The 16,347-nt window shown below is 39.0% G+C and overlaps 1 protein-coding gene across 1 annotated transcript in view; it reads right to left on the bottom strand.

Moving 5' to 3' along the window:
* Positions 1 to 3,703: 3,703 nt before the first annotated feature.
* Positions 3,704 to 16,347, bottom strand: part of LOC115447226 (epidermal growth factor receptor substrate 15-like 1) — a 35,238-nt gene continuing 22,594 nt past the window's right edge. The window contains exons 13-20 of the mRNA XM_037439406.1: positions 12,347 to 12,550; positions 11,701 to 11,790; positions 10,976 to 11,173; positions 10,394 to 10,573; positions 9,643 to 9,789; positions 8,973 to 9,068; positions 8,186 to 8,320; positions 3,704 to 4,721 (exon numbers count right to left, since the gene is read on the bottom strand). Of these exons, the coding sequence (XP_037295303.1) occupies positions 3,912 to 4,721; positions 8,186 to 8,320; positions 8,973 to 9,068; positions 9,643 to 9,789; positions 10,394 to 10,573; positions 10,976 to 11,173; positions 11,701 to 11,790; positions 12,347 to 12,550 (1,860 nt within the window). The 3' untranslated portion in view covers positions 3,704 to 3,911. The remainder of the gene's footprint in view (positions 4,722 to 8,185; positions 8,321 to 8,972; positions 9,069 to 9,642; positions 9,790 to 10,393; positions 10,574 to 10,975; positions 11,174 to 11,700; positions 11,791 to 12,346; positions 12,551 to 16,347) is intronic.

Raw genomic sequence — 16,347 nt, forward strand, 5'->3', positions numbered from 1 at the left:
AGGAAAAAGTAGAATAAAACATAATCACCGGAAACCCGGATAAGTGCCGTCTACATAATAGAATCGAACATTTGTAAAAACAAAATAAAAATATACACAACTCGCCCCCTCTCCGCAAGAAACGTAAAAGAAAAACAAAAAGAAAAGAAAAATAAATTAAAATCTTTTATTTGCCAACGTTCGGTGGTGTGTAACATGATCTTTCGAAATTCTTTGGGTGTTACTGAGTACGTTGTTATGTTTTAAATGGAGTCTTTTACTCATCCTTATCACACTCGAAACGAATATCAAATTGCCTTTCCAAAATATACAAAAAAATTATAATGACCATAGACTATACAGGGCGTGGGAAGTCACAGCGTAGCTTCCTTCTCCCGTTCTTTTTTTTCTAAATGACCGCTAAGGAAACCTAAAAGACTCCACATGTTCGAGGACCCTCGAACCAACCGCTACGACGAATCGCCATCAACAGAACAAAAACTTGTTGAATTGTACTTACACAGACATACAATGGAATTTTTATACAAAAATAATAACCTATCATTATTTATACAAATCAAATATTGTTTCTGGAAATCTTATTTCACCGCTTTCATACAAATATAATATCTAAAATCATTTACTTACTCTCACATATAACTAATAAATACATGCAGTACAATTAATATTTTACTATCATTAAATTTTTATCTGTAATACTACTTTTTAGATACTCTCTTATGCCAAACAAATAGAGTAAAAATGACGAAACTAATAAAATATGATATGAAATATTTTTGTAAGGAACATATCTTTTTAATTCTTATATTTCACGATTACACATGTGTTGTATACACCTGTAAAGATTTGTCACCTAGAATAAGTACCTTATATTGTGGATCCTTCATTTGTATTTTTCTGTGATAAATCGTTGGTGTGTCTTATATTTAAATAAATAAATAAATAAATAAATTCACTCATAACAATTTCAGTATTTGAAAATCAATCTTTACACATAAACTCTTTAACATTTTAATCATAAACGATATTCCTTTAATATTCCTATCGATGGGCCGATGACATAATATTTCCAGAAACTTCCACAATCATCAAATATACACAATCAACAATCAACGTCGAATAAAACATACAACATACTAATATATTAATATAACATACATTGCGTGCAACAGCGCACTTAAATTAATACAGCGTTTTTATTGCTATGCTATGTTAGGCAAGGTACCATACTTCAGACATATATTTACAATTAAACTGAGCTGCGTGTAACCCAAGCGTAGACTTACCATAACTAAAACAGATTCATAGAATTCTATAACAGAATATTCTGCCGTAAATATCTTTGTCTTCTATGATCAAATAACATTAAGTTGGACTGAGCCAAGTTTCGCACACTATGTTTCGTACAAACAATAATAAATAATTGATGTGGATGTGTCAGGGTGCTTTACAAAATGCACTCAAACAGCTGTACCTCCAGTTCCCCCTCATAATAGCTGAGCAGACAAACAAAGCCAGTACAAATTAATGTTGATTGACCACTCTTACATCGCGAACATTATATGCATTTAGAATAACTTAATAATAATATAATACTACTTGAACTTTTCCTACAAAACAATAAACACGCTGTATACACTAACGTAGATAATGATCATTCAATTATAATAAAAATTTAATACAATTCTTACATAACATATAAACTGAATAACTTTGCATCTTGCGTTACGGACAAGTTCAAGAAAATTATTTACAAATATTTATGTCATAGACAATATGTAAAATGAATTAAATAAGGACTATTTTTGTGTTCTTTTTTTAAAATAAAGAAATTAGTAATATACGAATGCGTAGTACATGGCAACATTTTAACGTTACCCCATTGATTATTTGAGGTTTTTCCGAAATAATGTTGGTAATATCTTTCATTATAAGCTATTTACGAGGAATTAATCCGTTTAAAAAAATTAGAGAAATATTCATCAAACATTAATTTTTTTATTGTTTTTGAGAAATTAATAAGCATTCAACGCTATCCGAATACATCAAGGCTAGCACATAGACTTGAGGGCAAGATTTATGAAAAAAAAAAGTTTTTACTAAAATATTTCAACTTTTTCTTATGAATTATTCGTTTTTCTTTCGTTTATGAATGCGTTAACTATTGATAGTCATTGCATTTAGGTAAATAGTTGAGAAATAATTATACTTATAATTTAAAATATCAGAAATGACATACATATAAGTCCATGTGTATCCAGCCCTCAAGTGCATCACTTCTACTAAATATCTATATGATATGTGAACGGTGAAGATATTAGGCCTCGACAACAATATATTACAATTACCATTATGATATAACAACATCGACATGTCGCATATGTTAACAGAAATCTAATGAACATCAACACTGAAGCTTAAATATAAAAATTAAATCCAAAATATTGTTTTTTATATGGAAAAAATACATATTGTCATACATATTGTCTTTTTTTATGTGTTAATGGGTGTTTCGTGTTCAATATTTTTCTGTCAACGTACGCAACAGAAGGTATATACACGATTAGATACAAATTTTGATCGAGCCCCGAGCTGCAGCTTCGTGTTGACTAGTTACAGAAATCTCTAATTGAAATCCTTTTATAACTCTAATTGTGGTATAATTTCAAATGATGCCCAGTTCTTTGCAAGTAAAAAAATTCGACGTTTTTTTGTAAATTTTCAACTCGACTTTCAACTTATCGTTCTTAGAGTAATTTTCTATATTGAGCTAAATCTTAAAACCATGTTATCTCACTGTTATTTTTGCAATCGTGTATAGAAATTTAATAAGTTGAATCCAAACATTGAGACAAGTTACGGTAAAAAATAACATAGGATTTACCACCGACGCTCAATTTTATCGATAAATATATCGACATATAGCAACGGAGACATGTTTAAAATCACGTGTTATCCAGCTCACATTTCGACTAATATCAACCAAAAATCACAGACGAAAGGGCTGACGCCGTTTCGATACCGATTTATTTTCGACATCGATACCCATTTTTTTATAAGTTTTCTCAAGCTCATTCGCTCGATAAGGAAACATATGAATCAAGAAGTAAAGACCAATACGCTCGTTAAATCTAAAATATGTTTTAACCTATCGACATATCGATAAATAATACGTTATAGTTTAAGTCGTAGAAGGTTACCGGCGTTCGTGAGCGTAGCTTCTGAAGAAGAGCCATCGACAGAAACGCATTAATTCGGTATCCCCGAAGCGATTAATCCAATCAAATTAAATAATCGACAGCACTCAAGTTCGACAACGCCCCTCCGATTCTTTACACAATGGAATGCAGGAAATAAGTATATTTAAGCTTCGAACACCAGTCGTACAGCAACCGGTGATAATGCCGTGCGTTAGCGGGAACAAAATAAAATACGCGTATATTTTATATGAACGTGATAAACCGGCTGTCACCCGAGCTGCGGAGCGATCAGTTATCAGTCACGGTTCATATAAAATGACACAGACTTGTGTTCGCCCGGACGCTGTACGGCTGCATGGACGAAGTTCAAGCCAGAGGATCAACGAAACGTTCATAGCCACTGCAGGAGTCTTCACCAGACCAGACCGAAAACTATCGAATTACGGCACGTGTTCCGTTCCCTCATATAACACGGTCAACTTCACTTGGCGCATGCGATTTAATTTGGTCTATGCAAAATCAATTCTGTGATTTGCGCCTCGCAACACGCCGATAGTTAAAAATATATCGATGTAGCGATTTGTTTTATACGATACATCGATTATTTTCGGTTACTATCGAAAATAACAAATTCAACCGTGCGGGCAAAGCACAGAGTTGATTTTGCACTGTCCAATAATAAACGACATGAAGAGCGAGTAGCGCAGTGTATCACTTGTCCTGGCGTGAGATGGCGAGCGCGAGCTGCAGCTCGGCGTCCTCGCGGCGGCGCTGCTGCTCGGCGGCGCGCTGCAGGCGGCGCGACTCGGCGGCGGCCCAGGCCCACTGCGTCTCCTCCGACGGCAGCGCCTCCGCCGACGCGCGCAACTCCTTTGCCTCCTTCGCCTCCTTGGCTTTCTTCTCCTTCTGCCTGCTCCGGCCGATGCCACCTATCGTGTTGACGAGCGATTTGGCGTACTTGACCGGCCTCGGCGACTTCTCTTTTTTGGCCGGGAGCGTGTTCGGCCACGTCTCGTTCAAGTTCTTGTTCTGATCGATGGACCAGTCGGTCGCCCAATTATCTGATTTGTTTGCCCAGTTGTCGGATTTGTTCGCCCAGTTTTCGGTCTTACGGTCATTGGTGGTGACGTTGGTGTTTTTGGAAGCGGCGGACCACGCGTCCGCTTTCTGACTTGTGGGTTCTGTCCACGCGGAGTCTGTCGCCCAGTTGTCGTTGGGCCAGGCAGCCCACGTCTCGTTGTTGTTGGCGGTGTTGAACTCCGATCGGCCGGAAAAGGGGTCGTAGGCGACCGGCGGCGCGGACACTCGGCCGCTGCGTTTCTCGGGCAGAGTGAAGCTGCCGTTGACGGTGGAGGAGGCGAAGAAGTCATCGGTCTCGAAGCCGGCGACGGAGGTGGGCCTGGCCGCCGGGTCGGCGCGGACGGCCGCCGCGTCCGCGAACGGGTCCTCGATGTTGAAGGGGTCCTCGTACCTGTAGTCCTTGAAGGGGTCGTCGGTGAAGTCCATGTTGGCGCGGTCGGTCTGGACGCAACACAAAGCGTTTGAGTGTGGTGTCGCGGGGGGTCGGTGGGGGGTTACAGACAGGGGAGGGGGGTACGCACGTGTCGCCGCGCCGCCGCCGCCCTCCGCTTAGCGCTGCAATGTGGGGACAAGCACACGAGCGTGTTAGCATGTTAGTGTGACACGTGACGCCACGGGACACACCACGTCGCGACGCTCAACCAGCTTCAGCACAATTGTTACAGAAGCTGATGCTTACTGATTGATTTCATAAGATAGACTAATAAAAACCATAGTTAATTACTTTAAGGTCAATTATTTATAAATCGACGCTAGAAAGGCCATTATATCTAAGCGACAAATATACCTAAAATTAGTTATGTACATATTTGGAACTGCCAGATTTTTCTACGTCATTTAATCTAAGTCTAGAAGTTTTTTTTTACAATTTTGACTTTATTTTTATAAAGCAAATAGTTTAATTGCCATGAATTTTCTTATTAAAATGAAAGTTTTAAAACACTATACTCAGAAGATTACTAATTGTCGCTTAGATATGATTGGATTTCAAGCGTCGAAATGTTCGTTCTTGTGCGAAACACACTACATATAAATGAATATATCACGTATTCCAATACCACGTTGTGTGTCCGTCATGGCCATTTAAATAACATTATATACAATTATTATATTTGTTATTAAAAATAAATAAAATGTGAATGAAATAAAATATAATTGAAAGAAACATGCGGTGGAGAGGAAATACAGTTAGACGCGGGATGGGTGTGCGATAGCGATACAACACTACATATTCACATCTAAACTTTACTATACCATATTCAGAGAAGGGCTTTTTGTTATTTCTTTTTATTAGTACAAAAATTAAAAAAAAAACAATATATTTTTTTATTAAATTATAGGCTATCTTCTCTCGGTATTAGAGAAGGCCCTAGCCCAGCAGTAGGCAAGTATAAATGTGCAGGGTTTGTATAGTTATTATTTTTTTCATTACATTATAACTGACGGGATAACTCAGCCGACTTTGACGTACAAACTCAGTCCAATAGTTAGCAGCATAAGTGGTATGTATGAGCGCAGGCTAGGATAAAACAATGTCAGATAACGAAAGATTCATTTTAGTTGTTATATTATTAGGAATTCTTCTTTTAAACGATGTTAATCTTTGTTTACCACATTTACCTTCTCTGAACATCGTTCAAAATTTTTATCTACACTATTTATTAATATTATGAAATATTAACTAACTTTTACATCCCTTAACCCTAAATAAAACTAATGAATAATCATTAGCAACATGAAGTTCACCAACTGAGTAAGGTCGGGGGGCCTTATTCGTCTACGAGGGTATATCCGTCTATTTACGACAGGCGTTCTAATCGAAAGATAGCTTTGATGGCCGTATAGGTAAATAGAGGATTTTTTGACTTTCTTACCTATACGGCTATAGACGCTGTCCTTCGAATAGAACGCCCGTAATTGCAAATAGACGGATTTGCCCCAATAGACGGAATAGGGCCCCTGACCTTAATAAATTTTAATATTTACCCACCAAGACATTTTTACACTTCAAATACTATTTAAGTGAAGGAACATGAAAAAGCCAATTGTAAGTAAATTAAGCATGAAATATACTTTCTATTTTATTCGACACTATCTAATTCATAACTACTATAACAACCAATTAATTAATTATAATTAAACTTTCTAATCGAAAATATATAGATGAAGGTAAGACGTAATTGTTTAATTTTACGTCAAAACTACAGATGTTAAGACATAAAATGGCATACTTTTTTTCAACTCACATTTATTTTCTCATATTATACGGCGACCCACAACCCAAAATGTACTGAACACAGTGCAAAACAATGTAGCAAGAACACATACATGCAACCCAACGTGAACGTTCCCATGTCGACGTGTGCGTGACGCGTGCGAACTTGTCCGACACAGCGCGGCGGGTTTCATTCTAAACGTACAACCACTCTGGACTTGTTGATTCTCTTTCTGTGTTTAACACAAACGGCTTATACCATAATAACTTTGTACAATCACCGACAAAAATAGATACAGAAATTGGAAGTTTTAAACCGTTTTTATAATTTTTGTGTTTATAGTTTTTTTTTGTTTATATACTAAAAATGCCGAATATGTAGAAGGAAATTGTATACTGCCCATCGTCATATCATTAGGGACAGCAGAAAGAGAAGTAATTTTATAGCCCATTTGAGCTCTGACATTTATTTGAGAACGTAAAGAAATCCGTTTAGAATCAAACCCACTGTTGAGAATGGCATTTAAAAACAGAGAAAGTAAAATTTTTATAACAAAAAATAAATAGATAGCTCTTTTTCGGCAATCATAACTAGAAAAGCAAAGGTATTAGCAATTAAAAAAAAAACAACTAGTTATTATAAACAAAAATAATGAAAACATAGTGGTTGAAAAAAAGCTCAACAAAAACGCAACAAGGCTGAAAGGATTTTATTTTTAGTTTTATTCAATTTTAAAAAACAGCGAGCTACGAATAAGAAATATACAAAACGCCATTCTCAGACTGAACCGACACTACGTTTTAGTGCAAACACTATGGTAGCGTTTTACGTACATTTTACTTTCTCTGCAGCGTAAAAAAAAAACAAATATAAATGAAAATATGTCAAAAAAGTTTTGCATACGCTCGGCGGTCGCCGCATGCGACTACGGTACGGCAAACGGGCAGGTGGGGGGAGAGAGGGGGGCAAATAAACACTTGGCAAATAATCATAAATCAAAAACATCTGAAAATAAAAGTGTAAATAAAATAAAATTCACAAACACACATAAAACGTGACGGATGGATTTTTGGCTTAATTTTTCTTAGTTTGATAAAAAATACATTTCAAGACATTCTAAATTGTTTTATTTTTCATAATATGTAATCCATCACATTTTATGCGATTAATAAAAAAAAAATGTTAAAACATAATCATATCGTAAATTGTATGAGTTTAACCCGTGAGGTAGCTGAATGTTTGCCGGCAAACATTGACAGCTACGGAAAAATAACCTTATTATGTAGTATATATGTAGTATATAAAGTTATAATCCCGTGACACACGCAAATGTCATGTAGCTGTCATGGCTCGCCGGCGAGCCACAAGAGACCAAGAGTTAAAATGTGTATTATAAATTGTGTAAGATTGAAATGCAAGGATAATATACTCTTTGATAATAAAGTACATATTGTTTCATTTATTAATTAAACTGTAGCATTAAATAAGTGAATATACTATCATTAGATCTATGTTAAAATTTTTGTAATTTTTTTTAAGGGAATATTACTGTAATTATATTGAATAAAATCACAAATGGACCAGTTTTTAACAGTTAACCTGATGTAATACCAGGGTATGTATTGGTAAGGTATGTGTGTGGTGTTGTGTGGTGTTGTGTGGTGGTGAGTGGTGTGTGGTGGCGGTCACCTTGTGCGGCGGGGTGGGTCGCGGCGGCGCGGGCCGCGGCGGCGGCGTCTTGTGTCGCTTGGGCGGCAGCGCGGGCGTGGGCGTGGCGTCGCGCGCCGGCGCGTGCAGCACCGCGAACGGGTCCGCCCACGCGCCCTGACACACACACACACAACTTTATACTGACACACTCTTATATCAATTCTAAATTATATTTATTTATTTAAGTTTGCTAACAGTTGTAACAATTTCACAAAAGAAAATAAAACATTAGGCTAGTTTAGAGTAAGTTGCACAACCCAATATTGGTGTAAATATGTCAGCTTTTAGTAAACCGACGTATATTTTATAGAGCTAAGCGTCTTAATAAATAACATAATGCGATTCAAACCAGCTCGGACATCGATAACGTATTGTCACAATATTCATACGAACGACAACCTTGAGTAGTCATTCATGCAGTTTCAGTGCAACCCAGTTTTTCGCAGATACTTTCAATACTAAAAATATAACTTAACTACACACCACACAATTTTACTTTAAATCCATGTATTCAAGTTATTATGTTTTTTAAAAATATATATATATATCAGAATATAAAAAAATCGATTGATAAAAACAAACTATTTTCATCAACAACGTATCAATTATAATCTTTCAAGTACCGCATCCACAACGAAAATCGATCAACTATACTATCTTTCCCCCTTTTCCTCTTTCTCCCCAGTTAGTCTAAAACAATTCTATTATGCCTTTCTCCTTAGTTACCCATAAGTCCGTTATATTGTGAATACGTCAGTATACTCACGTCATCATTAGTGTTGGCGGCGGTGTCCTGCGGCGCGAACGCGTCGCCCGCGAACGGGTCCGCGTCCGACGCGAACGGGTCCGACGCGAAGCCGTCCTGCACCACACAACACTAGCCTCAACCACTACACTCTAGCTTACGGTATGTACATTACACAATATTCATTATGGAAACATCGGATCTTGTTATTTGTAGGTATGGTATAATATTACAAAAATCTTTGATATCGTTTATAATAGAATCATTGACGCATTAATCACATGCATGACCCAAACCAATCCAATGCACGCATTGATATATAGTACTAAACCTGGCGTTCCGAACACTCACTGTGTTCAATTGAAGTGTACTGCAATCCAGTATTGGTTTCCATTATACCTATTCTATATTTAAAGCGACACTGACACGCCGTGATGCAAATTTGTATAATAATAATATAAAAAAAAAAAACTTTAAATTTAGGGATTACGAATATTAGCAAATATTGTAAAATAGGGGAGAAATATCTTTCACTTGCTTGGACGGGGATTGCAAGCGCTGAAGAAATATTTCGCCTTGCAAAGGACAAGGGAAAGTATGCTGAGCTGACCGCCAATCTTCACTAGTTGGAGAGGCACTACAAGAAGAAGAAGAAGCTTTCACTTATAAAGTCCTTAGTATACAATAATACCTTAACAGCGTTGTTGTTGTTGGTGGTGGGCGCGAACGGGTCGTTCTGCGGCACGGACGCGAACGGCGAGTCCTTGAACGGGTCCGACGCGAACCCGCCCGGCGCCGACTCCTCGAACCCGTTGCTCTGCGGGAACGACTCGTCCTCCTGCACCGGTACGGATCACTTGATAAGCGAATGGAACGTTTTCGAATGAGTCGGTGTGTGTTGACTGGTGAGGGGTAATCATTGTCCGACAATGTTGCATAACTTTAACCGTTTACGCAGCGCATGCAACGGAAGCTCTCAAAACTAATAAATTTTCCCTGTTTTTGCAACATGTTTCATTACTGCTCTGCTCCTATTGGTCATAGCGTGATGATATATAACTTTGAGCACTCCATGAACAAAGCGCGTTCAAACAAACAAACAAACTCTTCAGCTTTATATAATAGTATAGATGTAGCAAGGTCACTTTGCCATATCCGATCACATGTCTGGTTTTATAAAGTAAGAGAATAAGTAGATTCTATATTTAAAGTTACTCAATAAAATGTATATGGTAAGAGATAATAATATGTATATGTGTGGTGACTGGTTATTACAGTTATTTATTTAGACTCATATAACAGTACACGTATATAAAAACGACGACTTCTGATAATTTGTTCTATGTCTTAGAACACAAAAATAAATCTCCCGTGTACTAGTTGATAATGTGTAGTAGTTGCGTGTGGTGGTGTATTGGTGTGGTGGTGTGGCGGCGCAGTACCAGCGCGTCGTTGGGCGTGGCGCCGCGCACGAGGCGCTGCAGGTGGTCGCGCGCGTGCAGCGGCTGCAGCTGCAGCAGCGCCTCCGCGCCCGCCGCGCCCGCCGCACCCCCCGCCAGCGCCGCGCACGCCTCCTCCAGCACGCGGTGGTGCTCCTCGAGGTGCGAGATCTTGATGTTCGCCTGTCACACACACACCATATTGTATACTATACTAATCGCTATTCAAAACTACAAAGTCTCGAACACGAATGTATCAACTTATTGCGGTGTATTCGTTACTCATTATTCATTATCTATTTATTGGCCATAGGCTAAAAGATAGTCTATAAGAGACATAAAACCATAATCAAGATAAGTAAAGGCAACAAAGTTGAATACAAATTGCTATTAAATTTAGTGTATCCAATAACAATCCCGTCATATTATAGGACAGTTGCATAACTTTAACCGGTTACCTAACGTAAACGACTGAATCACTCGAAAGGAATAAATTATCCTCGTTTTAGAGACATTTTTCATGTAAGCTCTAATAAAGCGTGAATATTTATCACATATGAGCGACCCGTGGCCGCCTCGTGTTACCTGGCTGACGGCGAGCACGGTCTTGCGCAGTTGCGCGGTGAGCGCCTCGGCGTGCGCGTGCGCATCGCTGACCTCTTGCTGCAGCGCGCGCTCCTTCTCCTTCAGCGTGTGCGCGGCGGCGCGGCGGGCGGCCACTTCCGCTTCCGTCTCGGCCGCCGCCGCTTCCTGAGCCGACACCTGCGACCGGAGCTTCTCTACCTAGAAGCAACATTTTCATTTAGTTGTTATATTAGAATGTTTAGACCAATTATGCCTTACACGCAATCAAGACTAGAATACGGCCACACTCCTAAAGTTAGTATAGCTGCTCCATCGCTAATAAGTCTCTCATATGCGAAACCGTCTGAGTACCCCTATCTCCCCTAAATTGACAAAGCACTCAAACTTCCTCTGATAATGGCGCGAAGAACACAAATCCCTCACTACGTTATTTATTGAATTCATTTGAGAATCTTGATATTATACTACCTCCGTGCTAAAGTTGTATTGCATGCGGGGTACAACTAACTGCTCTGAAGTCCCGGGTTTGAATCTTAAATCGGGCAGTCATACAATTTTTTTTTTCTACTCAGTACCAGCCCGGGGTCTGTAATCCGTGCCCGATATGGCGATAGTCACGCCCTCTACATCGTGGGACGGAACACACTCGGTGAAGTGTGGCTGCCCTGGTTGTGTATTGCCTATGCAGTATTAAGTATTTATAGCGCGCGCCTCAGACAACAGACCTGTGTTTTGAGATCGTTCAATCTCTTTTGTGCTTCCCCCTTCTGGTTCTCCAACTGTTTCAGCGTCGCCGTCAGCGTGTCCAGTTCACTCTGCAAGCGATTAAATACCAGATCATATTATTTCTGTGATAGGTACTTATTAGTTAGTGATGATGGTAAATGGTAGGAAGTGGTGTTGAATCAAGAACGGTTAATAATTATTATTGATCATAAGTTTCCAGTAATAATGAGGGATTAGTGGCATGTAATGATGATGGGTGGTATGCTGAGGACCACTTCATTTCTACAGGATGTCCCAGAAAGTAGTAATGTAATTGTATATATAGTAGTAATAACCCCCATGTAGGGGGTGATTCAGATACCCCAAGAGTTGCTCTACCTCTGGACCTCCGTTTGACACTACTTTCTGGGACACCCTGTATATTATTAGTGATGAATCATGCTGAGCCCCGATTTCAATAAACGACCACAATCTTTTTTCGATCGATCGCAATAATTGAGCAATCTAAATAAAAAAAATTTCATGCTTACAAATTAATTATTTTGATCGGTTTATAACTTAAGATTCGATGGAAAATTATGATTAGGATCGTTAATTGTAAACGTCGGTAGGTGAACAATGAGGATGAAGGTAGTTGTGTTGTACCTGCAACGCGTGTCCCTCGGCGGCGGCGGTGTTGAGCGCGTGCTGCTTGTCGGCGCGGTCGGCGTCGAGCGCGAGGCGCTCCCGCGCGAGCGCCTCCACCTCGCGCGCGATGGCCTCCATCTCCGGCGTGGGCTGCGCGCCCAGCTGCAGCGCGCCCCCCACCGGCGCACCAGCCGCGCCCGCCGCCTGCGCCAGCGGCGCCTGCTGGGGACAGCACGCGACGGGCTCATCATCACCATCGATAAAACATCTAATCAACCTCATATTGAAATATTGGTCATAAGATACGATGGTATAAAATAATCACATACTTCAACAAAAAAGAGCTCATAATTTTCATAAAAAAATATTTTATACATAACCATACTATTCAATAACAATCTCTTCTAACCTAACTACAAACAAATATATATTTGACATTTTAAATCAATCACAACAAACTTGACAGAAATGAAAACGATTATTTTATTATTATTTATAATATCATCTCATTATTCTACCATTAATGCAGTAGAAATAAATACAAACAAATGCATGTACGAGAACGTCTTAGAGCTTCCGACATGGAACTTCGCTATGGAAAAGAGAATGGCATACCCAAGTAAGTAAACAAACCCTCGCATTGGCCTGGTGGCAACATACCGGGTACTATGTATCTAATAACGGACCCCAAATCTCTTAGCATCTCGATTAGTACTAATACTAATGGTATAGTCAAATAATTGTTTGCGAGATATATTAAAACCTTTGTGCAATAATATGAGAAAAAAAAAAACAAAACGCGGGGTAAAACGGGAAGAAAAAATAAACAAAACTTCTATGAATATTACATAGATACCGAATGAACTGTAATATAAAACGAACTTTGTTAAAAACATACATGCAAAAAAAAATTTCACCTAGCTTTTTTTAATAGAAAGACCTCATCTATCTGTTTGCTATGTTTCATCCAAATCCATACAATTATTTCTTTTTAAATATAATATGAATATTAATGAAACCAACACAAATATCAAGATTACAATTGTTCCACAAGGAGGGGACAAACTAAAGCTATCCCAGATATCCAACGCGTGGTGTAAGTACTACGAGTGCGCTGCCCGCGTGGCGTCAACCCTAACACGTTCCAAACGCATGCCGTCCACCATACTGACGGTATACCGAGGTGCTACGGCGCGACTGCCGTGCGGATTATGTGTGGCACCTGGCGAACTGACACAACTGGTGTGGACGTATGCTAAGGTACATAGAAGCTATTTTCGCAAAGTGCTTTCAATAGTTGTTATTCTAAATTTTATTAGTAACAAATATTATTATTTTTGCCGCTGTATTAATACATAAATTTGCATGCTGTGGTCTCCTTTAATTGAAGAAGCACGTCACATTGTTAATTATACCAATATTACGACATTGTATTTATTATATGCCGTGTATCCTTTGTTGGAGGTCCTTAAATAAATAAATAAATAGTAGATACCCAGAAATGGGATAGTAGATTCAAGGCTGGTATCATGGGCGCCGGTAAGGGGGTGCAAGCATGAGCACGTGCACCCCCTGCTCAGAAAGAAATCACAAAAATATAAGTCACTGACTAAATCTGCAACAATGGGAACTGTCGACCACAGAGGTTTTTTATGATAAAGTATTTTTCAATAACCTGTGCGATTTGAATTTGAAAAAAATACTTAATGATATTATGTAGTATAATGCGTAGGTGCAGATGTACCTCCCTAAAACTAATCTTGGCAGCGCCCATGGCTGGTATTATTATCAAGTCAGTGGCGTAGTTGTATTACGGTACGACTGCAGTGTCCTGGTTTCGGGTTCGATCCCGGTTCGGGCAGTGGTGTTGGGTTTTCTGCTCGATATTAGCACGGAGACTCAAAACTGCCCGATATGACATTAGGCTCGCCCCCTATCACATGTCTCAGTATCAAATCCGCAGTACACCACAAATCAATTTTTTTATTTCACTTATCTTTACCCAAAAGAAACAAAAATATGACAATATTTAAAAGAAATATATTTTTTTATAACAGTCAACAGAAAAAATGACCTTCGCCCCACTGCCAGAGCACCACCACATAGCGCACGAGGGTAGCAGTATCTCCATATACCACGTTGACTGCGCCCACGCTGGCGCGTACAGGTGCGAGATGGGAAGGAGTGTTAGCGGCCTCATCATCCTCCGCGTGGTGGACGAAGAAGAATACAATGTTGTGAGAGTTTTAATAATGAAATAGTTGACATCTTTCTTTAATTGAAAGGAAATGGTAGCTTTCAAATTTCGAATAAATCATCTGTTCAAGGGGTATATGGAATGGTTACACCAGAATTAATATCTTTTGAACCCAGTTGTCACCGATAACCACTGGTTCGAGTGTTAAGGCGTTATGCAAAATTCCTATGCCGCCATAAACTTTATTAGGCTTTCGCTTTGTTTAAGGAGCTTGGTCGTTATTTCACGACTATGTCGCTCCGTACGTCCACTTTTACGCGTGCTTACTAGCTTTTGATGATATCAAAATATTTTTTTAATAAAGCCCTAGCCTCTTTCGGTACAGGAACCGACAAAAACGTTTTTTACTGCCCATATTGAAGCTCAAAGTATGAAGTCTACTCCGCACACACTCCGACAAAACTCCTTTGTAGTTATTGTTGCCAGAATTAAAATCCAAGAATTAAACTCCTCCAATTTTCACCTTTTTTTTTCGCGGGGAAAAACGCGTTGTCGTTCCCACCACTTAGAGGGTCAGTGGAATGGTTATGTTGGTTTCACCGGTCTTACAGACCAATGTCGACAGTCAGGAGTATAACATCATCCGAGCGAGCGTTGGACCGAATCCCTAACCCCTGTATACCCTACACGGGCATACCAACCAAAACCCGCGGTGGCCTTCTTCGGCGCATACGGCCCTCATACTTTCCATTTAGGATCAATGCTATATATCTTTCGTTTTACGCATGTTCTAGAACTCGTTTGGTTTTCCTGCCGCCAACCCTCACTGCAAAAACTACTCCCAAAACTAGTATAATTTCCAGGTAAAACCCTCCACATCCCTGGGACCCTATCCCTCACCAGCACTCCCCATAGACGAGGACCTGACCGCCTTCACCTCGTGGTCCACCTGGACCGAATGCAGCACCTGTGGGAAGGTCGGGAGACGCCGCCGCTACGGCATCTGCTACGTGAAAATGACACGCAATGTAAGTGGTTCTAAAATTCAATTTTTAATTTGGATAATGTTTGCCAGACTTTTTAAGACTTGTTAAGGATTAAATTAGTGCTAAAAATGCGATAGTACTGTAGTATATCGATAGCATACATGACCATTGAACATCTATGTGCATAATTTCTGACACTGCCTACATCTTTAGTGCTGTACAACCGCTCACAATATTCTAATAAACGGTTGCTCTACGTTTTTTAGATTTTAAACGATGACAACTCTTCACTACACTTTGAAATGGACAAAAGCAACCGTCAAATCACGGAGGAAGTGTTTGAAGGTATTTAAACTTATTTGAAAGACTTGCGATTATATGCAATACAATAATTTACAGAAGAAAATCAACTTGTCTTTGCCCCCAATATTTTAGTATTATACTTGCCGATATACAAGGTCTGAATATAAATTCAGACCTTTTTTTCATCAAAATCCAGCCTTCGATTTCAGCGTTTAGTTGGAACAAATTTCTAAACAGGGTTAAGAGAATATCTCTGACTTTTACGTTTTTACATTTAGGAGAATAATGTATTTCATTAATTATCATCACAGTAGTACACACCACGTAAAATTTGTATATAATCAAATCGTTATGAACTAGGCTCCTCGCCGGCCACTGAATCGATAACACGCGTAAAAATAAATCGATTTGACAGCCGATTGATTGGTCACGTCTCCATTCGTCACATTGTATATTACAGTAAATTCTTTATGAAACTATATTATATTCCAATTTGTGTTTTTTATGCCTACAAATATTTTAATATATATCAA

Source organism: Manduca sexta, chromosome 16, assembly GCF_014839805.1.
Source record: "Manduca sexta isolate Smith_Timp_Sample1 chromosome 16, JHU_Msex_v1.0, whole genome shotgun sequence".
NCBI lineage: Eukaryota > Metazoa > Arthropoda > Insecta > Lepidoptera > Sphingidae > Manduca > Manduca sexta.